Here is a 26,725-nt window from a genome sequence, read left to right as displayed (position 1 = left end):
CCCCCCGCTCATATTTGCTCTCTCTCACTCTCTCTCTCGCTAAAATAAACAAATCTTTAAACGAAAAGAAAAAAACATACGTTTTATTGAGGTACAAGTTATTTAAAATAAGGGGCGCCTGGGTGGCTCAAGTTGATTGAGCATGGGACTCTTGATTTCAGCTCAAGTCATGATCGTAGGTTCATGAGATGGAGCCCCTCGTAGGGCTCTGCGCTCAGCTGGGAGTCTGTGTGAATCTGAAGATTCTCTTCCTCTGCCCCTCCCCCCTTCCACCCCCCCAACATGTGTGCATGCGCACTCTCTCTCTCAAAATAAATGTTTAAAAAATGCATCCATTTTTAAAGTTTAATGAATTTTGACAAAGGTGGACACGTGTGCAGCCACTCCCTGACCCCAACACAAACATTTCCAGCTCCTGCGAAGTCACCTGGAGCCCCTTAGTGCTCCACCTCCTCATGGCTGTTGTGCCTCCAGTCACTAAAGCCTTGCTGTTCCAGGCTGTCCCACAAAAGGACATGCATTCTCCCTCGTGTCTGTATCTTTCCCTCAGCACAGTGGGTCTGAGATTTTTCCATGGCGCACGTTTCTGGAGGTCATCTCCTCCCACTGCTGCTGAGCAGCGTCCACTCCACAATTTGTTCACACGGTCCCCTGTTGGTGGGCATGGGCAGGGTTTAGCAATTATGAATAAGCTGCTACAAACATCCACTGCAAGTGTTTGTGTGGCTACATTTTCCATTATCTTACGTAAATACTTGGGTGCAGTGGAATTTATGGGGCAGAGGAAATGTGTATGATTAATACAACAATCCGCCAGGTTATTTTCCAAAGTAGCTGCACCATTTTACATTTCTATCAGCACCACCACCCTGGAGCATGACCCTGGGCAGGCTGCTCAGCCTCCATGGCATCTGCAAAACAGGATGGGCGCTACTGCTCAGCTCGCTGGGCTGAGTAAGAATTATGTGTGAAAACACACGTAAGGCAGTTATAACAGTGACCACTATGCGGTGAGCACAGAAAATAATGATGTTGATGATTTAACTTGAGAGAATCATGGAGGGAAGGTGTTGAAAAGAGGGAGATTAGGTGGAAATCCGCACCCAGGGGGGCATAATACCCAAGCTTCTTCCCCCCATTCTGCTTCCAGCAGGAAGCCTGTCGGGCACGCACTCCAAGGGCAGAAATCAAACAGTCTCAGAAGCAGCAGAGATGATATCCAGCTACAGGCAGTGGAGGATTGATTCATCAGCTCGCCCAGGAGGACTCTGGAGGAGCTAGGGGATGGTGAACGCTGCTCAGGCGTGCAGAGCGTCCAGCCAGCTTCTCAGGGCAGAGACTACCAGCTGTTTCCAATATCCATTCTTCCCTTGTTCCTCAGTAATTTCAGCACCAGCTTACCCGGATACATATCTCCATAAAAACTACACATCCCCGCCTTCCTAGTAGCTGGCTGGGCCAAGTTCTGGCCACTGGACGCCAGCTACTAGAGGTCACCTTCCTTCCCACCAGCTGGCTCCCCAGCAGGAGAGCTGCAGCTTGGGCAGCCATCGTGGCCCACGAGGACAGGAGAGCAGCAAAGGAGAATAAGACGGGGTCCCTGGGGACCAGGGACCTTTGACACCAGCCCCGGGCCACCTCCACTAAAGAGAGCAACCATCCTCTGTCTTGTTTATTTATTTTTTAAAAAGATTTTCTTTATTTGAGAGAAAGAGAGGGAGGGAGAGAGACAGCACGAGCAGGGGTGAGAGGGAGAAGCAGGCTCCCCGTGGAGCAAGGAGCCTGACACGGGACTTGATCCCAGGACCCTGGGATCACGACCTGAGCCGAAGGCAAATGCCCAGCCAACTGAGCCACCCAAGTGCCCCCTCTGTCTTCTTTAAACCACTTCTGTTTGGAGGTTTTCTGACATGCTTGCTTGAGCCTGAGCCTACCCACTGCAGTGTCTCTTAAATTTGAACAGAGAAAGAAGGCTCATCAGACACCTGAGGAAAGCCTTCAACCTGGAGCGGAGAGACCAAAGCACATAGAGGAAAGGAAACTGGATGGAAGAGTCCATGCAGGAAGCAGAGAAAACAGGCTTGAAAACTCTATCATTAATTACTATATAGGTATATAATTAATTATATAAGTAATTCTAATTTCTCCACAAATGAGAAAAAATGCACTTATGAAAGAACATTATCTGTGAAAAAGAACCAGAAAAAATAAACAAGCACTCAGAAAGATAAAATACGTGAGAGTTTCTGATGTGTTATTTCCAGCATGGCCAAGCAGCTCTGCGACTTGCAGTGGATACTCACTGGTGCTTTACAATTTAACTAAAAAAGAAAAAAAAATTAGGGGCGCCTGGGTGGCTCAGTCGTTAAGCGTCTGCCTTCGCTCAGGTCATGATCCTGGGGTCCTGGGATTGAGCCCCACATCGGGCTCCCTGCTCTGTGGGAGGCCTGCTTCTCCGTCTCCCACTCCCCCTGCTTGTGTTCCCTCTCTCGCTGTGTCTCTCTGTCGAATAAATAAATAAAATCTTAAAAAAAAATTAGCAGAAATGAACCAAGAGGGGCACCTGGGTGGCTCAGTTGGTTAAGAGTCTGCCTTCGGCCCAGGTCATGATCCCAGGGTCCTGGGATTGAGCCCCACGTTCAGCGGGAGTCTGCTTCTCTCTCTCCCTCTGCCCCTCCCCCTGCTTGTGTTCTCTTGAGTGCTCTCTCTCTCAAATAAATAAAATCTTAAAAAAAAAAACTTAATGAAAAAAGATTATGGTTTCACATACACAGCCACAATGTACTTCTGTATGGAGACAAGCCCTTGAACCTCATGGAATGTTTTATTTCTTTTCTTTTAAGATTTATTTATTTGAGAGAGAGAAAGAGGGGGGAGGGGCAGAGAGAGAAGCCGGTTCCCCATTGAGTGGGGAGCCTGACATGGGGCTTGACCTCAAGACCCCAAGATGATGACCTGAGCTGAAATCAAGAGTTGGTTGCTTAATCAACTGTGCCACCCAGGTGCCCCCGCATGGATTGTTTTAAATGTCATGGCACGCTCACCACATCCTTCAGTGCTCATGACAAGGGAGGGTGGCTGGTCTTCACGCTACGGCTGCTCCCAGTGTCCACGCTGATCATCAATTTTACACCCACATCGGCTCCTACTGCCACTGGACCCATGGATTCATCTATCCCTTGAGCTCCTTCTTTGCCTCTCCCGGGAAGGTTCGCGATGTCTACCTTTCCCCGTCGTTACTCCTACTGCGCGAGATTGTAATTCTGAGGGAGGAACTTGTACTCCTACTACGTGTCGCTTTAATGTCGGAGAGCGACTCCTGCTAGGTCTCTTTTTCTTTTTCTTTTTTCTAAGATTTTATTGATTTATTAGAGAGAAAGAGAGAAAGCACAAGCAGGGGGAGCGGCAGGCAGAGGGAAAAGCAGGCTCCTCGCTGAGCAAGAAGCCCGATGTGGGACTCGATCCCAGGACCCTGGGATCATGACCTGAGCCGAAGGCAGACACTTAGCCAACTGAGCCACCCAGGCGTTCCATCTTTTTAAGAGAAGATCTGGAAGTGTGACCCCTACCTGGAGAGTCACCCTTCTAGAACGGTGAGAACAGCTGGAGACACGATCTGCTCCTTCCTGGTTTCTCTTATGTTTTTTTTTTTTTTTCCTCTAAAACTGATGTTGTTTCACTGGGAGCTCTTCTCTTTAACCACCGTCAGCTTCTCTTGTTTCTAGTGGTGACAAGCTATTTTGCTCTTTATGGACATATTCGTCCACCTCTTTAGTAACCCTGTCTGTGACTTTTCTTCTTCCCTTTGTTTATTACGTAACAGCTGCTGCTCTTCTTTTCCCCAGAGAGCTTCCAGTTTCTGCCAGATCCAGCGCCTGCTATGCCCTCCTTTTCACAGTCTCTGGGCCCAGAAGCACCGTCCCCGGTCCTTCCAGGGAGGGAAGCCAGCACGCAGGGCTGTGTCCCCTTTGCAGGGGTGTTTGTTGCTTTCAGGGTGCATCTTTGGCTATGTGACAAATGTCTTCATCTGTGACATCCGGTAGTAAAGATTTATGTATTTGAGAGAGCGTGCGTGCACAGGCAGGAGGGGGAGAGGGAGAGAGAGACTCCCAAGCAGACTCCATGCCCAGGGCAGAGCCCAACATGGGGCTCGATCTCACGACCCTGAGATCGTGACCTCAGCCAAAATCAAGAGTTGGATGCTCAACCGACTTAGCCACCCAGGCGCCCCTCATGTTCCCAACCTTCTTGAGTCCAAGCTGCAAGAGTCCTGTGTTTTGCTGTAGCAGTCTGTGGAGGCTCCTGCTTCACAGGGAGGCCATAGGTGAACGCCGCTGGTCCCCGATGAGGGTGGCCTCTGTCTCCGAATCTGGGGAGGTGCCAGAAGCCCTGGAGGTTCTGACTGCAGATAAGGAAGATGAAAGTCACCTTGCAGGGGACCAGAAGCAGCCCCAGGCTGATAGTCAAACTGATACACTGGCCCCGTTGCAAAATTAGCTGGGTGGTCCACCAAAGCTGTGGTTAAATAGATGCCTGTTGTTGGGGGCAAACTCCCCACTGTCTTGACTGCTGCTGTCCCCAGAAGGAGGAGCCACGTCCTTTGGGCCTGGTGTGGATGGTGCCCATGGCTGAACTGCGCGGTGGGGGGTGGTGGTGGGATCGCATGGGGGTGCAGATGCGTTCCCCTTTCTGGTTGCCACATTCTGTTAAACTTTGAATCCCCTTAAAAATTCCCATGACTGTTTGGACCAAATCCCATTGTGGACATATCTTGTCAATTTGGCATCATTCCCAGTGGTTGCTCAACCACAGTGGTTTGCTGTCCTGAAGCTTCTCTTCGGTCAATCCATGCTTGAGCCAGTGCATGCCAGTCAATTCGGATGCTTATTGGTACTGGAGTAACTGCAACCATTGTGGTTGGTTCGAGGGCCATTGCTGCCAAGGCTGACCACCTTGACCCCATAGTCCAATGTCTAAATTTATTTAATTTTCTATCTCAGAGGTTGGCCTTCTGTGTAAAATTTAGGTTGATTCAGACCACAGCTCGGAGCGGAGCAGCAGGGTCACTCACGCCCTCCCCTTACGGTTCTGGAACACGCTGTCACCACGTTTCCTGCAGTGCCTCTCTGACCCTACAATCCTGCCACTTCCTCATGAACAAGCTCCAATTTAACTCAATCTTAACATGACTTTCGTGGAGATAGCATCAGATCTCACAGGCTAACGGGTCAGTCCCACAAGACCCCCCCCCCCTCACTTTAGATGCCAGTCGGAAGTCCAGGTTGTACCTGTGTTTCTGACTGACTGGCTATAAATTAAAGGTTCCTACAACTTCCTCCTTGGGTTCGATTCATTTGCTAAAGTGGCTCACAGAACTCAGAGAAACATTCTACTTAATAGATTACTAGCTTATGATAAAAGGCTGTAATTCAGGAACCTGACGGAAGAGCTGCATGAGGTCAGGGATGGGGGAAGGATACGGAGCTTCCATGCCCTGTCCAGGCACACTGCCATGTGTCTGTCCACCAACCAGAAGCTCTCCAGACCCCGTCCTTTGGGGTTTGTTTGGGGACTTCATAATAGGGGCATGAGTGATTAAGTCGTTGGCCATTGGAGAATGCACTCAATCCCCGGCCCCTCTTCCATACCGGGAGGTCAGGGGTGAGACTGAGTTCCAAGCCTTTAATCACATGGATGGCCTCCCCCCCTCCCAACCCCTAGGAGCATAAAAATTTTTAAAGGGAAACCTCACTAAAGTGGACTGCTGATGCTAGAAGGGGAGGCTGGAAGGAGCTGTACCCCTCAATCTCAATCACAGGAAGAAGTGTCTCCCCAAGGGAAGAATCATCAATAGGAAAGAACCATCAATTACAGGCCCCAACAGGAAAAGATGTGCATTGCACCTCCTACAAGAAATCCACTGCCCCTGCAGCTCAGCCAGTAAGAAACCATCATCACCCTAACCTCCCGTTTCTCTTCAGTGGGCTTTCATTCAAAACAACCCTCCCGGGCACCTGGGTTGTTCAGTGGGTTAAGCGTCTGTCTTAGGCTCAGGTCATGATCTCAGGGTCCTGGGATTGAGGCCGGGATTGAGCCCCGCATCGGGCTCTCTGCTCAGCAGGGTGTCAGCTTCTCCCTCTCCCTCTCTCCCCGCCTGTGCTCTCTGTCTCTCTCAAATAAAATCTTTAAAAACAAAACCAAAACAACCCTCCCAACCTCTCCCTGTTCCATAATATAACGATCCTCTCCTTTGTTCTCTGGACTTGCCTGTAGTTTTGCTGTAGCTCGCAGGTCCCAAATTGTAATTCTCTGTTATTCCCAAGTAAACCCATTTTTGTGGGTAAAATAACTGTTTTATTTTTAAAGTTAACAAAGACTTTCCGAAAATCACTTTATCAACTTTATTAAACTCAAATGTGGCTGAAAGAGGCTTTTCATGAGTATCAAAACACACCTCTAGGACTCTCTTCGCTTAGGAAATTCAAAGGTTTTAGGAGCTCTGTGCTAGAAACGGGATGAAAACCCAGTGCACATTTCTTGTTATAAGTCACAAAATCATAGAGGTTAACTGATCAGCAGAAGGGATGGGTGGTAAATTTAAAGATATCTACCAGAAAAAACACTAGGTTAGAGAATAAAGTTACAGGATTAGTCCAAGAAGTCCAATGAGAATCTGAGAAACAGGAATCCCGTCGAGAGCAAACCCACCCGCTGCCTGGGTGACGCAGCCCTTTAAGTGTCTGGGTCCTGATCCCAGGGTCATGAGATCGAGCCTCGAGTGCAGCCCCACGTCGGGCTCTGTTTGGGGCGTGCAGTCGGCTTGGGTTTCTCTCTCTCAAATAAACCTCAAAAGAGAGAGAGAGAGCAAACAGGAAAAGAGAAGGGGATTTTTTAAGTTCCCAAACCGAAGGAAGGACAAGAGCCCCCAGGGTGAAGAGAACTGTGTGCACAGAACAAGGAGTGAGGCTCACGTGAAGACGGGCCTCCGTGACTTTTCAGAGCACCAAGCACGGGGAAGACCCTGAAGCTCTCAGGTCTCAGGTCTCGGGTCAGAAGCCGAAGGCCGGGAATCAGAACCTCGACTTTGAGCAGCATCCCTGGAGGCTGGAAGCAAAGGTGCGCCTGAGACGTCCCAAGGGTCAGGCGTGTCCAGGCCGGAATCCTATTCTCTGCAGACTCTGGGTCCGAGACGAGCACGGAATAAACCCACTTCGGACTCGCACCCTCTCCAGAAGCACTCGAGGGCTGACGTGAGCACCGCGGGAGCGCAGACCGGGACGGAGAGGGCGCGGTCCGGGGACGACCGCGGGCGCACGAGCCGCACCGGGGGGGGGGGGGGGCTCGGGGGCTAAAGAGCCAGCGTGGCCGACGGGCGTCGCGCAGACGCAGGAGGACCCGCGGCGGCGGGGGCGAGGGAGGCAGTCCCGGCCCGTGCCCCGGGAGTGGCGGACAAAGCCGCTGCGGCGAGCACAGAGCCAGGCCTGAGGAAACCGAGGTGCGCCTGCGCGCAGGGCAAAGAGCCGCGGCCCGGGGGGAGCTCGGGGGGCAGCCCGGCCGGGCCGGGCCGCGGGAAGCCCCGACCCCGAGCTCGGGACTCCTGGGGCCGCGGCAGGGCCACCACGTCGGCGCCCCCGGTGCGGACCTGGAGGCTTCCGACAGGCTCTGCCGCGGGGGACAACGGCAGGGGACCGCTGCTCTCCAGTGCGAGACTCAAAGCCACCTGCTGGCGCCACCCTGATTTTAAGATAAGCCCAGTCAAAGGAGTCCGCGGCGAGGACGCCTCAGCTCTGAGCGGCGGAGGCCCGCCGCGGCCCGCCGCGGCCTCCGTCTCCACGGCAACGGGCGGCGCCTCCGAGCCGAGCCTCTCAGGACCGCGCCACGTAGGCCGACGCGACGGTGACGCACTTCCGGCGAGGGCCACGCCCCCTCCCGCGAGGGGGCGTGGCCCGCTTTGCCCGGTCCGCACGAGCCCGGTCCTCGGTGGCCTCCGGGCGCCCGGCTCCTTCCAGCCCAGGCGCATGCTGCTCGGCGTGGTGACAGATCCGCCGAGGTCGCCGCCGCCGCTTTTTGACGACGTGTACTACACGCTGTCCGATGTGAACGCGCCCTCCGTCCGCGTCTAGCGCACAGGCGAGCCCGGGCCCTTCCCAGGAGCAGAGCAGGAGGCTCCTCCGTCACTGTCGGGGCACGGGCCGGGACTCCCTCCCTCGCGCCCCGCCTCCTGCGGCCGCGTGCGTCACCGCCGCCGCGGGTCCTCCTGGGAGTTGTGGTTCGGGCCCGGCCCCGGGCTCCGGCGCCAGCGGGCTACAGACTACAACTCCCGGCAGGCCCCGCGGCGGCCCCAGGAGTCCCGAGCCCGGGGTCCTCGGCTGCCTCAGCCGGTGGTCTCGGCGCGGCAGGGCGGCCTGGCTGGCGGGAGCTGAGCAGCAGAGGGGCTGCGGGCAGGCTGTCCCACACCGAGGTCGTTCGGCAGGCCACTGGCAGATAGACTCGGCGCTTCTCGGCCCCCGGAGCCTCCAGGCCGAGCGGGTGGGGCGCAAACTTACGGGCAAGTGGAGGGGTCGACGGGGGCACTAGGGTCTGGCCGCGACCGGGGCCCTGGGCGGCTTCCCGAGGAAGGGGGATGGGATGGTAGGAGGCGGGGCGGACCCGGGCGGGTGGGGCGGGGTCACGCTTGGGGCGGCGCGCCCGCCCTGCCTAGTCCGGCCCGACCCGCCCCCGCTGTCCCCGCGGAGCCTCGGCCGGGGCGCAGCGCCGGGCCCTGACGTCCGCAGCGCCCGGGCCGCCAGCCCTCCGGCTCCACTCCCGGCGGCAGGTCGTGTTCGGGCGCTGCGGCTCCTGCGCGCACCAGACTGACCGCTGCAGCAGGAGCGAGGCCGCCAGAGCCCGGGGAGCCCTGCGAGGCGGGAAGCAGGCCCCCGGGGCAGCGCTGGCTCCCGCGGTGTCGGCACGGGAATGGGCATGTAGACCGCGGGCAGCCCAGGAGCAGACGGGCCGGCTTCGTCCGCCCGCCGCGTCCCGTCGGAGGTGCTAACTGTGCGTCTTGGCATCTCCCGGGCGCCACGGGGTTGGATGGCTCAGGGCTTGCGCTGAAGCTCAGCAAGGCTAGAGGCCAGTCCCCAAGTCTCCAGGCGTCAGGGCTGCAGCCCAGCAGGCTCAAGGCGGGCGGCGGGGTGGGGGGCGACTGGACGGCCAGACAGGTGAGCTCTTGACAGGCTTGTGGTGTGATAGTTTGGATTTGACTGTTTCATCCTGTGGATTCTGTCTGATGCCATGTCAGAGGAGTTTTAGTTGTTTTTGAGCGTGTGTGTGTATGTGTGTGTGTGTGATAGATAATTCTGCCTGCCAGTCCTGTGCGTTCAGAACCGATTGAAGAAATAAGGAGAGGTGCTGAACAAACTTCTTCCTAGTGGGCACCTGCGGGGCTGGGGATGAGGCAGGCCGAATGGAAGCCTTGGCAAACCCAGTCCTTCCTGGCAGGTCCCCTCCTGGCCTGTTGCTGCAGATGCAACAAGTATCTGAATGCCTTGCTCCCGCGCGGAGTGGCCCTGTGCAGTGGTTGGGGCGTGACACCCCAGTCTGCAGGGTGCCTGAAGGCTTCCATCTCGGGCCAAGATTCAGGTGATGACAGCCCTGTACTTCCTTTGGGCCTTGCGCCAGCAGGTGTCTTCGTGCTGGGCCAAGTTGGGTTTCCTGGGCGCACTATCTCAGGGCTTCCCCCCAGGCCCTAATGGGCCAGACTCCCCAGCACCCAGGATGTCCACCTTTGTCTTAGCCAGACCTGCTACATGACAGGAGCCCGTGATTCACCAAGTTTTGCCAGTGGATTGTGCCCCACAAGGTGTGGATTCAAACAGCATCATCAGGCACGGCCGGAGCACAGGGAGAGGGGCGGCAGCCGCCTGTCGTGTGTCACGTCAGCGTCATGTAACTGCGCTCTTCTGAATAAAGGCGATTTGCCAACTTTCTAGCTAAATGGGATTTAATCTTTAGGGCTTTTGCAAGTTTTTCCAATAAAGTATTCACAAATAGGGAAAACCTCTTATTTCTACACTGTCCTAGTGTATGTTTTGGAAATCATTCTGCCCTCCAAGAGCTGGCAGTTCCTTGAGACGAGAGAAACTAGTACCCAACAGAACAGACCCAGATGTCCGCCTGTTTGGTTGAGGTGGTAAATGCTGAAAGTGTAAAACTGCCTTTTAAAAACCATTTTCTCCAGACTTGCTTGCTGGCTGCCTGTGTGGTTTGCTGTGTTCTGTGTCGGCATGGCTGCTAGTTTCCAACAGGAAATCTTGGTGGCTGTCCAATTTGTGACCCGAGAAGTAGCTGCTAAGTGTCTGGAATGCTGACTCGAGGCTGGTTTGTGTTCTAAGGTAAGTTAAGTTTTGCTAAGTGTGCATCTGTCTCTTGAGTCCTCATGCTCTGACTCAGCCTTTTTTTTTTTTTTTTGAGAGAGAGAGCGAGAGAGCGAGCGCGCACAGGAGTGTGCTCGTGCGCCAGGGGGAGGGGGAGAGGGAGAGAGAATCTTAAGCAGACTCCCTCCTGAGTGTGGAGCCTGACGAGGCTCAGTCTCATGACCCTGAGACCATGACCTGAGCTGAAATCAAGAGTCAGACACTTAACCAATGAGGCACCCAGGCACCCTGCTTCAGAGTCATTTTAAACATCTGTAGTGACAGCCTCTGTGGGGGTTTGGGTCCCAGGCAGGGGTATGGCCATCTGAGGAAGATCTCAGAGTACAGCTTTTCTGGCAACGGAAGAAAAAGAAAGAACTCTCTGGGTGAATATTCCCACTGAAATGGGTGCTCCCTTCCTCTGTAGCCTCTCTGGGTTTGGTCACTGCCTCCTGACCCTGGTCCATTCCCCACTTGCCACCCCCTCTGCACACACCCCGGTGGGACCTGCTGAAGGAAAGTAGTGAGTCCTAATACCAGGAGGACTGGGCACCTGATGTCACGTGGATCATGCTCAGCATGTGCTGGGCCCCAAGGACACCAGTGACAAAGACCAGGCAGAGAGGTGGGCGCAGAGAAGGGATGGAGAGACCTGGAAAGCTACCTGGCGCACTGTGCTAGAATGCCATGTGAGGATGCTTCCGAGGCCCAGGAACTGGGTGGCTGTGTAGGAAGGGCCAGCAGGAGGGTGTTGCTGGAGGCTCTGCTCAGGCCTGAGCTGAGGTGACATCATGCTGGAAGGAGACGCTGAAGCAGAGGGCAGACCTCAACACTTGTGCGGATCAGGTGCCGGAGGGGAGGAGACAAGGAGGCTCCTAGGGCTGTGGGGGTCTCCGGGTGTGAGTGCGACAGGCGCTGGCCAGAAGCGCCTCTCGCCACGGGCTGGACTGCTCTGCTGCCCCACGTGGAGCTGTCAGCAGCTGAGGCCCAGTCCTGGCTTCATACAGACCCTTCCAGGCTCCCCTCCACCCCACTCTTCGTTCTCTGCCCGTTGCCATAGGGCAGGGCCAGGCGTGGGCCACAACTTGCTCTCCTTCTTGGGGTCCCCCCCCCCCGTGTCCTGTTGGAAATGATCCTGTAGCATGTGGCCAGTGGGTCCATAAGGCCAGCGGGTGGGCAGGTGTGGTGGCTGGCTGGGCAGGCTGAGAGACTGGCCACAGAATGGCTCATGGCACTTGGGTCCTTTCCTGCTCTGAGTGCTTCACTTCAGTGTGGAGCCGGTTTCTGGGCTCTGCAGGTGGGGTACCCCTGCTAGCAGGGACCTTCAGTTGGGCCTGTCTGTCCAGACGTGTTTGGGTTCGTGGTTGCCTGGGATGAGGCACACTCTGGCTGGAGCGCATGGGAAGGGCCAGGAGTAGCTCAGTGTGACCCGTCCATCGCTGGCAGTTCTGGGGGGTTCCCGGCACGCAGGAGGATCTGGCTGAGGCAGGCAGGGTAGGGGGTGGGGCCTATATGTGAAGGGGCACGCCACCACTCCGCGGGCAGGCCACCGGTCACAGATCTGTGGCAGCTGCTGACGGGGAGGCACCACCTCACTGCCAAGGTGGCCGCCCACGGGATGCCTCCCCTCGTCCGGAACTTGCTGGCACCCAAGAGTCAGGTGTTCTTGGGGGCATTCTTGCTGGGGCAGGCCTGGGCTTGGCTGTGCTTTCTGGAAGAAATAAGAAGCTCTTGGCCCAGGTGCCCCATCTTAGCAGGGGCCAGAGACCAGAAGGGAAGACAGGGAGAGTGGCCCAAGAGGTGAGGCTCTCTGCATGAACGGGCAATAAGGAGTTTCGTTGCGGAAAGGCTCCTAGTTAGTCCATGGGTTGGGAAGGTTTATCCTAAAACATCCACCTGCTTCTGCGGAAGCCCCCCGGAGGTCCTGCCTGGGCAGGGTGAAGAGGCCGCCGCCACAGGGGCCTGTCTGGAGGGAGGAGAATCTGCAGAAGTCGGAGCTGGCTGGGTGGGTCCTACCCTGAGAATCTGCGGGGGTCGTTGGCTCAGACACCAGGCTGGGCATGGACTGAGGCCCAGCCCTATGGACGGTGCCCCTACCCTGCCCACCCTGTACTGGACGTGGGTCTCAGAGTGGAGCTGGGCAGAGGGGAGGCGTCAGATGGCCCGTGGGGCTCGGCCCCTGCCCCTGGCAGAGCCTGGCCGCCACCCCTCCTCACTGCCCACCTGTGGCCTCAGCTGGGTGGCAGTGTTTCCTGAGGGGGCCCAGCCTGGGATGCCGAGTGGAGGGGTGACAGGTGGTTTCCCTCCCGTGCTGCTGGCCAGTGTCCTGTGGCTGAGCGGGGCCGCTGGGCCCTGATGGAAGCTGGCAGTAGCCTCAGTCTCCCTCCAGCCTCCTGGGAGCTCTGTGAGGAGACCACCCAGCCCTGTCTTGGGCAGTGCCCTAGGCCAGCTGCTTTCCGGCCTCAGAGCCCTGCTGGCAGCATGGCAGACCCTCTCCAGAATGGAGTGGTGACTGCTCTCTCAGGCTGGGAGGCCCTGGGCCCTCTCCAAGTCCTGTTGATTTTCCCTCTTAACTGTCATTCAAATCCAGTTGTGTCATTAATTAAAAAAACCTTCATTGAAGAAACATATAGTACAGGTCCCAGGTCGTAAGTGATCAGCACGTAATAAGCACCCAGATCAGGAAGTAGGACGTTCCTGGGTCCCAGAGCCCCCGTGGCAGCCTTTGCCGCCGGCTCCTTGCTTTGTGAATTTTTTGTAAATGAGTTCAGATAGTGGGCACGTGGCTGCCTTCCTTCAACATCTGTTGAGTTCTGCCTCCCAGCTGCTGGCTGTGTAGTATGGTGGGTAAACCACATCTCATGACCCAGTTCACCCTTGGGGAGACAGGCGCCCTTCCCTCTGTACAGCCTGGAGAAGACCCCAGAAGTCGGGCCTCGAGTGACCTCGAGGCGCTGTCCACTGACCTAGGGTAGCGTCCCACTCGTGTGCAGTGGCCTGGTGAGTCTGGCAGGGGGCACCTGCGCCAGGCTGTGCCCCTTCACCCCAGGGCGCCCGCTCTGTATACCTCTGAGTTCTCTGGGCGCGGAGACAGGACCTCTGTGGGCAGAGGCGTCTTCTCGGGCCTGCGGCCTTGTCAGTCTCTCAGTGGTGTGGACACTGGTTCCTGACTTCGGCACAGCCCAGCTTACCAACTGGCTGCATGGCGAAGAGTCTGTTTTCTTTTGAAAGCTTTATTGTCTTACCTTTCATGTTGATACCTGCAATCCAAATCCATTAATTGTAGAACAAATATGTGCCGAGGGGCCGTTGTGTGCCAACCACCCAGAACTGGATCTGCCAGCGCAGGTGGACCCTCTGTGGGCATTTGCCAGGTCTTGTTCCCTGGCGGTCCACCGACCTCTCCACCGGGACTGCCCCCTGCTTCTGCCCGTGCTCACCACGAGGCAGGGTCTCATAGTGGCCCGAGGGGCCTTTCCACAGAGGTGCCCACTTTCCTCCAGGACAGGTGCTGTTTGCACCTCTGAGCTCGTGTGCCCGCTGCCGGCCAGTGGCCAGGTGAGCCTCATTTGGGCTGTAGTGCACACGCTCGCCCGCTTCTCTCGGCCTCGGGGCCTTTGCACTTGCCCTCCTCCGCCTCCCTCCCTGGCTCTCCCAGACTTGTTCTCACCTGTCTCCCCGGCAGCCCGCCCAGAGCTGGCGAGAGCCTGTGTGGCCTTCTTGATGTGGCCTGAGGGTGCCGTCTGCCTGCAGGTCCCGGAGCAGTCCTGCCCGCCATGGACCCAGACCCCCAGGCAGGCGTGCAGGTGGGCATGCGTGTAGTGCGCGGCGTGGACTGGAAGTGGGGCCAGCAGGATGGCGGTGAGGGCGGCGTGGGCACGGTGGTGGAGCTTGGCCGCCACGGTAGCCCCTCGACCCCTGACCGCACGGTAGTCGTGCAGTGGGACCACGGCACTCGCACCAACTACCGCGCAGGCTACCAGGGCGCGCACGACCTGCTGCTGTACGACAACGCCCAGATCGGTGCGTGCGGCCGCCGCAGGGCCCGGGGGGTGGGGGGCAGAGCCCCGCGCTCCCTGACCCTGCCGTGCCCCCAGGCGTCCGCCACCCCAACATCATCTGTGACTGCTGCAAGAAGCACGGCTTGCGGGGCATGCGCTGGAAGTGCCGCGTCTGCTTCGACTACGACCTGTGCACGCAGTGTTACATGCACAACAAGCACGACCTTGCCCACGCCTTCGAGCGCTACGAGACGGCTCACTCCCGCCCGTGAGTCCCGCCGCCGCCCCTGCGCCCTGGCCTGGGCGTGTGGGGCCCTGGCGGCCCTGGGTCCTGGCCTGCGGCACTCCCGGCCTCACGGCAAGCACGCACAACACCTGGGCAGGCCTTGGCCCCGGAGGAGTGGCCGTCGGCCCCACCCCCACCCCGTGGAAGGTAGCCCTATCCACCGGAGCAGGTCTGCGGAGGCTGGTGCTGCGGACGGGGTCCTGGCACCAGCCCTGGAGCCGGTGTGGCCGGCTCCCCGGTGCAGCCGTGCTGGGGGCGCTGAGACGTCCAGTGTGTGTACGGCTAGCATCCCCTGGGGGCGCCCCAGCAGCCATGCTGGGGACTAACCCAGAGGCACAGCTGGGGAGACCCTGTTGGCCTGCCTAGGGGGCTCCATCGCTGGGCGGTCGGGTAGGGAATGAAGCTGGGAGGGTCTCCTGGGCCAGGGTGGCCACCCAGAGGCCCTACCCACGAGACGCTGCCGCCCTTGTCTCCCGGACACTTCCCGCGCACGTGGAGGGGAGGTGTGTGTTTGGTCCCAGCTGCCCACTGGCCAGAGCAGGGGCAGGGATCAGCTGTCTGGGCACCTCCGGGCAAGCTGCTGTGCCTTCATTCTTCCATTTCCTTGTGCCGACCTCCCCCCACCTCCCTCCCGCCGGGCCAGGCTGTGTGCTGAGCTCTGGGGACAACCCTAACGGCACGTGGCTCATTAGGAGGGAGCAGGTGTGGAGGAGGGCCGCCTATGGAGGCCATGCCGTGAGGGGGCCCGGAGTGGAGGCCGCTGACCGGCTGGGCCGGCCATCCTCGGGCGAGAGCTGGGTGGGGCAGAGGGCTTGCACCCTCACCCTGCTTCCCACGTGGCCCAGCACCCACTCACTCTCTTGCAGGGTCACGCTGAGTCCCCGCCAGGGTCTCCCAAGGATCCCGTTGAGGGGAATCTTCCAGGGGGCGAAGGTGGTGCGGGGCCCTGACTGGGAGTGGGGCTCGCAGGACGGTGAGTGGGGATCTGGGCTGCCGCTGGCTGTGGCTAAGCTTCATAGCAGGGGCTTAGCCTGCGATGGGGCCCTTGTCTCCCCAGGAGGGGAAGGGAAGCCAGGCCGAGTGGTGGACATCCGTGGCTGGGACGTGGAGACAGGCCGGAGCGTGGCCAGTGTGACGTGGGCCGACGGCACCACCAATGTGTACCGTGTGGGCCACAAGGGCAAGGTGGACCTCAAGTGTGTGGGCGAGGCGGCTGGTGGCTTCTACTACAAGGAGCACCTCCCAAGGCTCGGTAGGGTCTGGCCCCAAGGACACCACCCCTGCGTGCCCAGCTGCCCTTCTGCCCTGGCTGGGTCCTGGGGCAGCGCCGGGTGGGGGCTGGCCGGTGGAGCCGCCGAGGGAGGGGACGCTGCTGAGGGGGCCTGTTGCCCACCCCCAGGCAAACCGGCAGAGCTGCAGCGCAGGGTGAGTGCTGATGGACAGCCTTTCCAGCACGGGGACAAGGTTAAGTGTCTGCTGGACACAGACATCCTGAGGGAGATGCAGGAAGGCCACGGCGGGTGGAACCCCAGGATGGCGGAGGTGAGCCACCCCACCTGCTGAGCCCCCTGTCCCCTCCCCTCCCCACATCCTCTGGACCCCCAGCCCTCCCGCTCCACCCAGCCACAGCCTCCATGACCCGCCACAGTTTATCGGACAGACGGGCACCGTGCACCGCATCACGGACCGTGGGGATGTGCGTGTGCAGTTCGGCCATGAGACCCGCTGGACCTTCCACCCTGGGGCTCTCACCAAGGTGCATGGGGGGCTGGGCTGAGCCCCGTCTGTTCGCTTCTGCACCCCCTCCACGTACCTGACCAGCTCTGGGAATGCCTTTCTCCAGCCCTGAGGGAACAGGGGAGGGCTTTGTGGGGTCCAGAGGGGCTGAGTTCCACAGAGGGGATCCAGGCGTGAAGGGACACAGAGGGTGAGGCGCCTGCTGGGGGCTGGTGGAGGCTGGGGGCTGGCGGCCCAGGCTCCGGCCTTTACCCTGCTGGCCTCAGGAAGCCACTGCTGCATTACAGGTGGGAGGTGACCTTCTAAAATGCTCCCTGTGGGTGTGGTGTGGGGAGCACGTGGGGGCAGTGGAAAGGCCCTTTAGGAAGAGGATGGGGACAGTGGTGGGTACAGTGAACTCTGTTTGGGAAGCAGGGTTGTGCGGATAGGGGCCCTGGGTGGAGGCATGTACCCCTAGCACTCGGCTCTGGACCTGGAGTCCTGGCCCCGGGGGGTGGGGAGGTGGGGTGGGGTGTCATAAGTCCCATGGTTTGCAGAGTAAGTCTTGCATAGAGGAGGGCACAGGTGTGGGGGATGTAGCCAGGAAAGGTTTGGGGATGGGGGAGGAGTGGCTCCTGACCCGCACTCCCATGGCAGTCTGACCTGCCCCCTGGTTGTCCCAGGGCCCCACCCCCACCCCCTGTGCCCGTCTCGACTGGCCTCGGCCATGCATCAGTGTGTAGGGACAGGCCCGCCTTGACCTTCACCCCAGAGTTGGCTTTGGTCTGGTCTGGATGCCACTGCCTGGCTGTCTCTCTGGCTGTCACCCCCGTGGCTCCGGGGCTGGCCACCCAGGACTGCCCTGGTCACGTGTGACCCTCATCCAGCTCTGAGGCAGGGGCTGGGGTCAAGTTCAGGTCTGCCTGTCCTGTGGAGCTGAGGGGTGCCCTCCTGCTCCATGGCCCTGGGCAGCCACACTTGCCTGGGGGTGCCCCTCACGTGCCTCTCTGTCACTCAGCACAATGCCTTCTGGGTGGGCGATGTGGTGCGGGTCATCGACGACCTTGACACAGTGAAGCGGCTGCAGGCCGGGCACGGCGAGTGGACAGACGACATGGCCCCTGTGAGTGCCCCGGCTCCCACCCCCACCCCCTTCCTTGCCCCCTGGGAGGCCTGCCTGTGACCCTACTCTCTCCTGACTCAGGCCCTGGGCCGCATCGGGAAGGTGGTGAAAGTTTTCAGAGATGGTAACCTGCGCGTGGCGGTCGGTGGTCAGCTGTGGACCTTCAGCCCCTCCTGCCTGGTGGCCTACCGGCCCGAGGAGGATGCCAACCTTGATGTGGCCGAGCGCGCCAGGGAGAACAAAAGTGCGTGTGCCCAGCTTGGGTGGCCGGCGGGAGACAGGGCCACCCCAGCCACCACTCAACTTGAGCCCTGCCCCACCCAGGCTCCCTGAGTGTCGCCCTGGACAAGCTTCGAGCCCAGAAGAGTGACCTCGAGCACCCAGGGAGACTGGTGGTGGAGGTGGCCCTGGGCAGTATGGCCGGGGCTCTGGACCTGCTGAGGAGGCACCCAGACCAGGCGAGCTCCTGACGCCCTGCCCGTCCTCCCTTTAGCCAGCCCCAGGGAGAGGGGAAGAGGGCCGGGGACTGACCTGCAGGCTCTCCTGGCAGGTGGACACCAAGAACCAGGGCAGGACTGCCCTGCAGGTGGCCGCCTACCTCGGCCAGGTAGAGCTGGTGCGGCTGCTGCTGCAGGCGCGGGCGGGCGCGGACCTGCCGGACGAGGAGGGCAACACGGCGCTGCACTACGCCGCCCTGGGGTGAGGCGCGCGCAGGGCCGCGGTGGGGGCTGGGCGGCCCGCAGGTCCAGCCGGTGGGCATCGGGCCCCTCCTGCTTCCTCTTCCGTCAGGAACCAGCCGGAGGCTGCCCGGTTGCTCCTGAGCTCTGGGTGCGGGGCCAATGCCCTGAACAGCACCCGGAGCGCAGCCCTGCACGTGGCCGTGCAGAGGGGCTTCCTGGAGGTGGTGAGGGTCCTCTGTGAACGCGGCTGTGATGTCAACCTGCCTGTAAGTGCTGGGTCCCCTGGCTCTGGCCCCGGGGTCAAGGATACAGTGGCATTTATCTTCCTGCCAAGTGACCCCTCCCCCCCGCCGGCAGGACGGCCATGCCGACACACCTCTGCACTGTGCCATCTCGGCGGGTGCTGGCGCCAGCGGCATCGTGGAGGTCCTGACTGAGGTGCCGGGCATCGATGTCACTGCCACTAACAGCCAGGGGTTCACCCTGCTGCACCACGCATCCCTCAAGGGCCACACACTGTGAGTTTGGGGGGACAGAGCCAGCGGCAGGTTCCCGTGGTGCTGCTGGGCCACTGTGGGGACACTCCGGACCCCCGGCATGTGTCTCCGCTCCCACAGAGCTGTTAGGAGGATTCTGGCTCGCGCGCGACAGCTGGTGGATGCCAAGAAGGAGGATGGCTTCACGGCCTTGCACCTGGCCGCCCTCAACAACCACCGGGAGGTGGCCCAGATTCTCATCCGAGAGGTGTGGACACAGGGCCCTGGACCAGCCCCGGGGCGTCGTGGGGGGGGTCAGGGCCCATCTGGGGTCCCTGGGCTGAGCCCGTGCCCGCCCCTTTTCCCTGTCCTCAGGGCCGCTGTGACGTGAACGTCCGCAACCGGAAGCTGCAGTCCCCACTGCACCTGGCCGTGCAGCAGGCGCACGTGGGGCTGGTGCCGCTGCTGGTGGACGCGGGCTGCCGCGTCAACGCCGAGGACGAGGAGGGGGACACGGCCTTGCACGTGGCACTGCAGCGTCATCAGCTGCTGCCCCTGGCGGCTGATGGGGCCGGGGGGGACCCGGGGCCCTTGCAGCTCTTGTCCAGGGTGAGGAAATGTGGATCTGGGTGAAGAGGTGGGCCCTAGTGCCCGGCTGCAGGCAACAGGCAGGGTCTGAGGGACTGTCCACCTGCACTGTGGGTGGCTGACCAGGGAGCCCGGCCTTCTCGGGGGTGGCCTAGTCTCGGGGGCTGTGGTTTGCCGGAGGCGTTTTCTGCGACCCAGGCACCGCAGCGTGGCCTGACCAGCCTGGGAAAGGGGATGGGGCGCAGTGTGGCGGGGGTTGTCTGGGAACTCAGCCCCTGCCCTGGAGTTCCCTGGCAGGGGCGCTTCTCCTGCCTACCTCCCTCCTGTTCCGGCGGCCTCAGATGGTGAGGGGGTGCCAGGGCCTGGGACCCGAGGCCCCGGGCAGCCGGGTGCTGGGAGAGTCTCCCCGCAGGTCAGCGGGCCGGCCCTGGAGCCTGCCCCGGTGCCCGTCCTCACCGGCCTCTGTCTGCCGCCCAGCTACAGGCCTCGGGCCTCCCGGGCAGCGGGGAGCTGACGGTGGGCGCGGCCGTCGCATGCTTCCTGGCGCTGGAGGGCGCCGACGTGAGCTACGCCAACCACCGCGGCCGGAGCCCGCTGGACCTGGCCGCCGAGGCCCGCGTGCTCAAGGCCCTGCAGGGCTGCGCGCAGCGCTTCCGGTGAGCCCGGCGGGGTGGGGGGCGGGCCCCGGCGCCCCGGGGCCCTTTCAAGCGCCCTCCTCCAACCGCAGGGAGCGGCACGCGGGCGGCAGCGGGGGCGCGGCACCGGGCCTGAGGCTGGTGCTCGGCACCCCCAACACCGTGACGAACCTGCACGTGGCCGCGCCGTCGGGGCCCGAGGCCGCCGAGTGCCTGGTGTGCTCGGAGCTAGCGCTGCTGGTGCTGTTCTCGCCGTGCCAGCACCGCACGGTGTGCGAGGGTGAGTGCGGGGGTGTGCGGGTGTGTGCGCGTGAGGGTGAGTGCGGGTGTGTGCGTGCGCGAGGGTGAGTGCGGGGGTGTGCGTGTGTGTGCGCGCGAGGGTGAGTGCGGGTGTGTGCGCGTGAGGGTGAGTGCGGATGTGTGCGTGCGCGAGGGTGAGTGTGGGTGTGTGAGTGCAGGTGTGTGCGCGTGCGCGAGGGTGAGTGCGGGTGTGTGTGCGCGCGAGGGTGAGTGCGGGTGTGTGCGCGTGAGGGTGAGTGCGGGTGTGTGCGTGCGTGTGCGCGAGTGTGGATGTGTGAGTGCAGGTGTGTGCGGGTGTGCGCGTGCGCGAGGGTGAGTGCGGGTGTGTGAGGGTGAGTGCGGGTGTGTGCGTGCGCGTGCGCGAGGGTGAGTGTGGGTGTGTGAGTGCAGGTGTGTGTGCGGGTGTGTGTGAGTGCGGGTGTGTGCGTGCGCGTGCGCGAGTGGGTGTGTGAGTGCAGGTGTGTGTGCGGGTGTGCGCGTGCGCGAGGGTGAGTGCAGGGGTGTGCGTGTGCGCGCACGAGGGTGAGTGCGGGTGTGCGCATGCGCGAGGGTGAGGGTGAGTGCGGGTGTGTGTGCGCGCGAGAGTGAGTGCGGGTGTGTGCGCGTGAGGGTGACTGCGGGTGTGTGCGTGCGCGAGGGTGAGTGTGGGTGTGTGAGTGCAGGTGTGTGTGCGGGTGTGCGCGTGCGCGAGGGTGAGTGCGGGTGTGCGCGTGCGCGAGGGTGAGTGTGGGTGTGTGAGTGCAGGTGTGTGTGCGGGTGTGCGCGAGGGTGAGTGCGGGTGTGTGTGCGCGCGAGGGTGAGTGCGGGTGTGTGCGCGTGAGGGTGAGTGCGGGCGTGCGCGTGCGCGAGGGTGAGTGTGGGTGTGTGAGTGCAGGTGTGTGTGCAGGTGTGCGCGTGCGCGAGGGTGAGTGCGGGTGTGTGCGCGCGCGTCGGGGGCGGGGGGTGTGCGCGAGCCCGCCCAACCGCGCTCCCCTTCCCCCCGCTCCGCAGAATGTGCACGCAGGATGAAGAAATGCATCAGGTGCCAGGTGGTCATCGGCAAGAAGCTGCGTCCAGGTGGGTGGCTCACCCAGACCCGCGTCTGCGCGCACGTCCCGCCCCCACGGGCGCGACTACGCCTCCACCCGCGGCCCGCACCGCACGCCGGCCGCTCGCGGCCCCGCCTCCCCTCACCCCTGCCCCGGGTCCTGGCCCGCAGACGGCACGGAGGTGGCCAGCGCGACCCCGGCGCCCGGCCCGCCGCGGCAGCTGGTGGAGGAGCTGCAGAGCCGCTACCGGCAGATGGAGGAGCGCATCACCTGCCCCATCTGCATCGACAGCCACATCCGCCTCGTGTTCCAGTGCGGCCACGGCGCGTGCGCGCCCTGCGGCGCCGCGCTCAGCGCCTGCCCCATTTGCCGCCAGCCCATCCGCGACCGCATCCAGATCTTCGTGTAGCCCGCGCCCCCCCCCGTCCCCCGCCTCGCCCGCCCCGCCACGTTCCGGAGCCACGTCCCGCCGTCGCCTACGCAAGCCCCCACCCGTGTTTTATAAAAAGATTCTCGGACTTTTCCGCCTGGTGCCTGCCTGGGGCGAGGGCCGGGCGGGTCCGCACCCGGGGCCCGCCCCGCCGCGCCGCTGCCCCCCACCCGGGCTGTCCTGATCCGCCCCTCTTCCGCCGCTGCCCCAGCTCCAGGCTCTGCGCTTTGGCCCGGGCCCCGCGCGTCCTGCTCATTCTAGCGCTGACGCGCCCAGACCCCGTCCGCTGAGCCAGAGTCGTCCTCCGGGCCGAGGCGCAGGCCGCCTCCCACGGTCCTGGCCTGGGTCCGGGGAAGGATGGGGCCTGGGAGCGTGCTGTGCGCCAGAAGCGCTGGGGCGGCCAGAATCCCGGTGTCTGCCCAGCTGGTGGTCTTCCTCCGACCCCCTGCCGCGTCGCCCTCACGGCGCCTTTCTCTTTTCCCCGGGGCGGGCTGTGTAGTCGCCTCTGACTGCTGTCTGTGGCCCGTCGGGTGCCTGCTAAGCAGGGAGTTGGGGGGAGGTGTTTCTTTCGGGCCTGGGGCCCCATAGGGTCTTAGCACCGTTGAGCGTGGAAGACGGGAACAGCGCGCTGGGGAGGGGCGGACACAGGGCGGAAGGCAGTTTGTTGGGGCAAATATTTAGCCCCGAAGAGCGGGGCACAGCTCTGAGCTGGGCTCAGCGGCCGGGCAGGGCGCTTTCCAAGAACCACCCGAAATGCCCCCCGTCCCCCCGCCCCCGAGCCTCCGGCTGTCAGCCAGCAACTTGGCGCTGACCCCGCTGGCCTGGTGTGCTGCCCTCTGGGCGCGAGGCCTGGATGGAGAGCGGAGCGCCGAGCCCCGGCCGGGCTGGCCTTCTGCTCTCCCTCTGCTCCCTCCCCCACCCATCCGCGCCTGCTCTCACTCTCTCGGGCCTCCTGGAGCCCAGTTCCCCCAGCCCGAGGACCCTCGCCACCAGCCCGCCCGCCTCAGCTCCTCCAGCCTGCAGGCCGGCCCGTCGAGGCTTCCGGCCTCAGGACACTGCTCCCCTGCGTCCCCACCCAGGCCCATTCCAGGCCTTGGCCCCAGCCAGGGGCTCCCGCCCCCCGCCCCGACCGCACCTCATTCGCTTCCCTTCTAGCCCTCATGGGGTCTCTTCCCTCCAGCTTCCAGAGCCTGGTGCTGTCCCCATGCCGCCTGCCCCCTCCCCTGCCTCTCACCCCGCCCCCCCAGCACCCAGTACTCACTCTCCTCATCCCCACCCCTCTCTGGGGCACCCGGTCAGGCCTCCGCGCGGGCAGGGGACAGGTCCTGAGTGGGCTAGAATGGAGGCTCCGCTCCCAGGTCTCATTCAGCCTCCAGGGGCTGGAGAAATTCCATCCAGGAGAAAAGCTGGTCTCAGACCCCAACTGACTACCCTTCCCTCAGCCTGAGCCTCCGGCATCTATCCCTTCTCTCGCTGCCGGGCCCTCCTCGCCCCCCCTCCCCAAGTGACCCCGCCCCGCAGGCCCTGCCCATGCTGCTGCCACCGACCCGCAGGCCCCGGGTCCGCACCCCAGGCTGGCGGCCGGGCTGTCCCGACAGCGGGGACGGCCGGCCAGCTGGTTCCCTTCGGGGCACGCGCCTCCCCCTGCACCCACCCCTGTAACCCGAGCCGCTCACAGCGCCTCCCCGCGCAGCCCCACTGGGCGCTAGGCCCCGACAGCGAGTCCGCAGGCGCCATGGGCCTCGGGGCCTGCATGTCCTCGGCGGCGTCGGGGGCCCGAGCCCAGGCTCGCCGGCTGGAAGCCGTGCTGGGCGCCCTGTGCCTGCTGCCGGTGCTCCTGCTGCTGGCCCGGCTCGGGGCCCCGGCGGCCCGGCTGGGGGCCAGTGCGGCGCAGGTGAGAGCGGGTGGGGACGGGCAGAGGGGTGGGCGCCCGGGGGGTTCAAGAGCCTGCGTGTCGGGGGGGGGGGGGGAGGGGGGCAGGGGGAGGAGGAAGCCAGCATCAGGCCTCCAGCTCCGCCCACTCTGACCTGGCCTGTGGTTAGTAACCTTTTTCTTCCTGGCTGTAAAAGCAGCAAACTGGGGTAGAAAACCTGAAAACGCAGAAAGACCAAGGGAGGGAATTTCAACACTCCCTGAACCACGCACCCGCTTGTTTTCTTTAGTTCTTTTTCCGAGTGTTTTCAGACATGGGGATGATCCCTACTGCGTCCCCACGAGCACTCGCTTTCCTTGAAGGGAGACATCGCCGCACCCTACCCCGCCGGGGTCTTCGCCACCCCAGGACCTGGTCCTCTGCTCCTCCAGGCGCCCCGCAGACGCCGCTACACGCTGACCCCAGCCAGGCTGCGCTGGGACCACTTCAACCTCACCTACAGGTGAGACCGTGGCCCAGGAGGGTGGGGGCGGGGCAGCATGTCCCAGCCTGGCCGCCACCCCTGACCTTAACCCCCATCCCAGGATCCTCTCCTTCCCACGGAACCTGCTGAGCCCCAGTGAGACCCGGCGGGGCCTGGCCACCGCCTTCCGCATGTGGAGTGACGTGTCCCCCTTCAGCTTCCGAGAGGTGGCCCCTGAGCAGCCCAGCGACCTCCGCATAGGTGGGCGCCGTGCCCCCGCCCCCGCCTGGCCCTGCGGCCCCCTCTCAGCCCTGTGCTCCCCCAGGCTTCTACCCGGTCAACCACACGGATTGCCTGGTGTCCGCGCTGCACCACTGCTTTGATGGCCCAACAGGCGAGCTGGCTCACGCCTTCTTCCCTCCGCACGGCGGCATCCACTTTGATGACAGCGAATACTGGGTCCTGGGCCCCACGCGCTACAGCTGGAAGAAAGGTGATGGCCTGGCCTCCCGTGGGGCCCTCTGCACCATGGTGGGCACAGCAGGAGGGCTTTGGGGGTGGTGGCTGTGATTTGGGGTCAAGGAGGCAGGAGGGGGTGCTGGGAGGCGGCCGTAGGCCTGGGTTCCAGGAGCCCTGAGGAACCCACCCCGCCCCCGCCCCCGCCCCCTGCTGCTGGAGACGGCGCTGGAGCTACATTCCTGGGCACCGAGCTCACTGCCTCTGGAACATTCTTATCTTCCTGTGGCTGTGCTGAGGGAGGCTCCGTGGCCACAGTGCAGCTGATGTGGCCACGGCAAGCACGGCTTGCTGGCAGAGTGGGGCGGGCTGGGCCAGGGTTCGAGGGGCTGACCCGCCGGACCTGCAGGCGTTTGGCTCACCGACCTGGTGCACGTGGCGGCCCACGAGATTGGCCACGCGCTGGGCCTGATGCACTCGCAGCATGGCCGGGCGCTCATGCACCTCAATGCCACTCTGCGTGGCTGGAAGACGCTGTCACAGGACGAGCTGTGGGGGCTGCACCGACTCTACGGTGAGTGCCGCGGGGGGGCGGGCTAGGGGCCGGCTGGGGGGCCGGCCCTAAGGCCACGATGCCCTCCGGCAGGCTGCCTGGACCGGCTGTTCGTGTGCACGTCCTGGGCTCGGAGGGGCTTCTGTGATACCCGCCGGAGGCTTATGAAGAGGCTCTGCCCCAGCAGCTGCGACTTCTGCTACGGTGAGGCTGGGTCCCCACTCTGGGCGTGGGGCATGGCTCTGGCTGCGGGCGGGGGGGTGGGGGGGGACACTGATGTGGCCCTCCCTGACCCCGCCCCCTTCCGCTGCCGAGCAGAGTTTCCCTTCCCCACGGTGGCCGCCACTGCACCACCACCCAGGACCAAGACCAGGCTGGTGCCTGAGGGCCGGAATGTGACCTTCCGCTGTGGCCAGAAGATCCTCCACAAGAAAGGCAAAGTGTAGTGAGTGGCCCTGCCCCATGACCCCGAGGGTGGGCAGCGGGGGCTCGGGACCCTGCCCAGCCCTGCCACCCTCCCCGCAGCTGGTACAAGGACCAGGAACCCCTGGAGTTCTCCTACCCGGGCTACCTGGCGCTGGGCGAGGCACACCTGAGCATCATCGCCAATGCCATCAACGAGGGCACGTACACCTGTGTGGTGCGCCGGCGGCAGCGTGTGCTCAGCACCTACTCCTGGCGAGTCCGAGTGCGGGGCTGAGCGCCCTGCAGGGCTGAGGCCGCTGATAAAGCACTTTCTCAATGAAGCCTGCGCGCCCTTTCTTGGGAGGGAGGGCGGCCAGCCTCGGGCCCGTGGGGTGGGGCCGCTCAGCCTGTGCTCAGCTTGATGCGGGGAGCCCACTTCCCCACAGTTCCTTGGGAGTGAGGATGCGGCCCTCAGAGGCCAAGGCCAAAGAGGGTTTTTCTTGGCTGGTCCTGGAGAAATGGGGTAAGTTAAGGCCCAAATGTAAATAGCATCTGCGGGAGAGCAGGCTGAGCCCAGGGAGTCCGGGGTCCCGGGTGTGTCATGGGCTTGCTCAGGGTTGGGGGAGGCAGGAAGGCGGAGAAGGGCAGGCCACTGTGCCTGCAAGGCCTCCAAAGGGAGCGGGATGGGGGTTGGGGCAAGTGAGGCCAGGAGCGAGGGCCCAGACAGGAGTTGGGGGAGGAGGCCGGGGGTGCCAACAGAAGGGACGTGGGGCAGGTGGACGCCCCAGGCAGTGGCAGGCACCCCCCTTTGCCAGAGTGACGCCCTGTCCAGCTAGACCGGGAGTCGGAGACCTGGCGGGCCAGGAAGAACCCGGCCAACATGGGGTCAGAGGCCACCCTTCTCCCCCCGTCCTCCCCCCCAGAGAATGAGGGCCTGAGGACCCCCCAGGCAGCGCACGTTAGTCTGCCAGGGGCCAGCTGTGCAGAGGACGTACCAGAGCTTTCCTCCAAGAGTATTTTACTGCATCTTAAAATGTGTTAACAACCTTGTACAAAACCCACTGTGGCCAAGAGCTCGCATGCCCGGCTCTGGGGGGCCACGGATGCCCAGAGTGAGGGGCAGGAAGGTGTGAAGCAGGAGCCTGAAGATTAAAAGCAGAAAAATCCCCCCCCCCCCCCAGCTCCATTCCACATCGAGGCCCGTAGCCTAGTAACACAGCCCCCGGTGGTGACCACGTGAGTCTGCGTGTCCGGGGGTATGCTGTGACACTGGCCACCGACGGGCGCCCGCCCACTCCTTGCAGGGCAAGTCTGACAC

The 26,725-nt window shown here is 62.3% G+C and overlaps 2 protein-coding genes and 1 pseudogene across 15 annotated transcripts; 2 read left to right on the top strand and 1 right to left on the bottom strand.

The window, feature by feature from the left end:
- Nucleotides 1-290: 290 nt before the first annotated feature.
- On the bottom strand, nucleotides 291-5,491 carry LOC123860468 (arginine/serine-rich protein PNISR-like; annotated as a pseudogene).
- Nucleotides 5,492-7,647: 2,156 nt separating this feature from the next.
- MIB2 (MIB E3 ubiquitin protein ligase 2) lies at nucleotides 7,648-21,777 on the top strand. Of its 13 annotated transcripts, XM_045898903.3 has the most exons (21): nucleotides 8,143-8,548; nucleotides 10,220-10,373; nucleotides 13,898-13,952; nucleotides 14,148-14,417; nucleotides 14,492-14,663; nucleotides 15,548-15,654; nucleotides 15,739-15,933; nucleotides 16,081-16,223; nucleotides 16,330-16,437; nucleotides 17,416-17,520; nucleotides 17,602-17,764; nucleotides 17,845-17,978; nucleotides 18,071-18,219; nucleotides 18,310-18,466; nucleotides 18,558-18,718; nucleotides 18,818-18,944; nucleotides 19,052-19,285; nucleotides 19,742-19,920; nucleotides 19,992-20,179; nucleotides 21,190-21,255; nucleotides 21,398-21,777. In XM_045898903.3, exons 4-21 carry the CDS (start codon nucleotides 14,171-14,173, stop codon nucleotides 21,634-21,636), a joined length of 2,874 nt encoding a protein of 957 aa, XP_045754859.1. In that variant the 5' UTR covers nucleotides 8,143-8,548; nucleotides 10,220-10,373; nucleotides 13,898-13,952; nucleotides 14,148-14,170; the 3' UTR covers nucleotides 21,637-21,777. The 13 variants fall into 13 exon arrangements, with proteins under 13 accessions (XP_045754861.1, XP_045754859.1, XP_064446169.1 ...); XM_064590099.1 differs by lacking the exon at nucleotides 13,898-13,952 and having other exon boundaries at nucleotides 8,143-8,529; XM_064590100.1 differs by lacking the exon at nucleotides 13,898-13,952 and having other exon boundaries at nucleotides 16,342-16,437.
- Nucleotides 21,778-22,934: 1,157 nt separating this feature from the next.
- Nucleotides 22,935-25,748, top strand: MMP23B (matrix metallopeptidase 23B). 2 transcript variants are annotated; one of them, XM_045898915.3, is made up of 8 exons: nucleotides 22,935-23,551; nucleotides 23,893-24,032; nucleotides 24,115-24,254; nucleotides 24,388-24,486; nucleotides 24,859-25,023; nucleotides 25,096-25,206; nucleotides 25,321-25,447; nucleotides 25,528-25,748. In XM_045898915.3, exons 1-8 carry the CDS (start codon nucleotides 23,393-23,395, stop codon nucleotides 25,700-25,702), a joined length of 1,116 nt encoding a protein of 371 aa, XP_045754871.1. In that variant the 5' UTR covers nucleotides 22,935-23,392; the 3' UTR covers nucleotides 25,703-25,748. The 2 variants fall into 2 exon arrangements, with proteins under 2 accessions (XP_045754871.1, XP_045754870.1); XM_045898914.3 differs by having other exon boundaries at nucleotides 23,156-23,551; nucleotides 24,319-24,486.
- The last annotated feature ends 977 nt before the right edge of the window (nucleotides 25,749-26,725 follow it).

The sequence above is a fragment of the Mirounga angustirostris genome, unplaced genomic scaffold (genome assembly GCF_029215605.1).
Source record: "Mirounga angustirostris isolate CCGP_5_RB_7025 unplaced genomic scaffold, mMirAng1.0.hap1 SCAF_4, whole genome shotgun sequence".
NCBI lineage: Eukaryota > Metazoa > Chordata > Mammalia > Carnivora > Phocidae > Mirounga > Mirounga angustirostris.
The sequence above is the reverse complement of the archived record's forward strand: the minus strand, read 5'-3'. Positions and strand labels throughout refer to the sequence as shown.

Bases quoted from the DNA above. Each gene is read 5' to 3' on its own strand.
- MIB2 (XM_045898905.3), top strand. From the start codon at position 14,171: ATGGACCCAGACCCCCAGGCAGGCGTGCAGGTGGGCATGCGTGTAGTG. The intron at 18,467-18,557 runs GTAAGTGCTGGG...CCCCGCCGGCAG, and splicing joins GCTGTGATGTCAACCTGCCT to GACGGCCATGCCGACACACC. The intron at 19,286-19,741 runs GTGAGGAAATGT...TCTGCCGCCCAG, and splicing joins CCTTGCAGCTCTTGTCCAGG to CTACAGGCCTCGGGCCTCCC.
- MMP23B (XM_045898914.3), top strand. From the start codon at position 23,393: ATGGGCCTCGGGGCCTGCATGTCCTCGGCGGCGTCGGGGGCCCGAGCC. The intron at 23,552-23,892 runs GTGAGAGCGGGT...CTTTCCTTGAAG, and splicing joins TGGGGGCCAGTGCGGCGCAG to GGAGACATCGCCGCACCCTA. The intron at 25,024-25,095 runs GTGAGTGCCGCG...GCCCTCCGGCAG, and splicing joins GGGGCTGCACCGACTCTACG to GCTGCCTGGACCGGCTGTTC.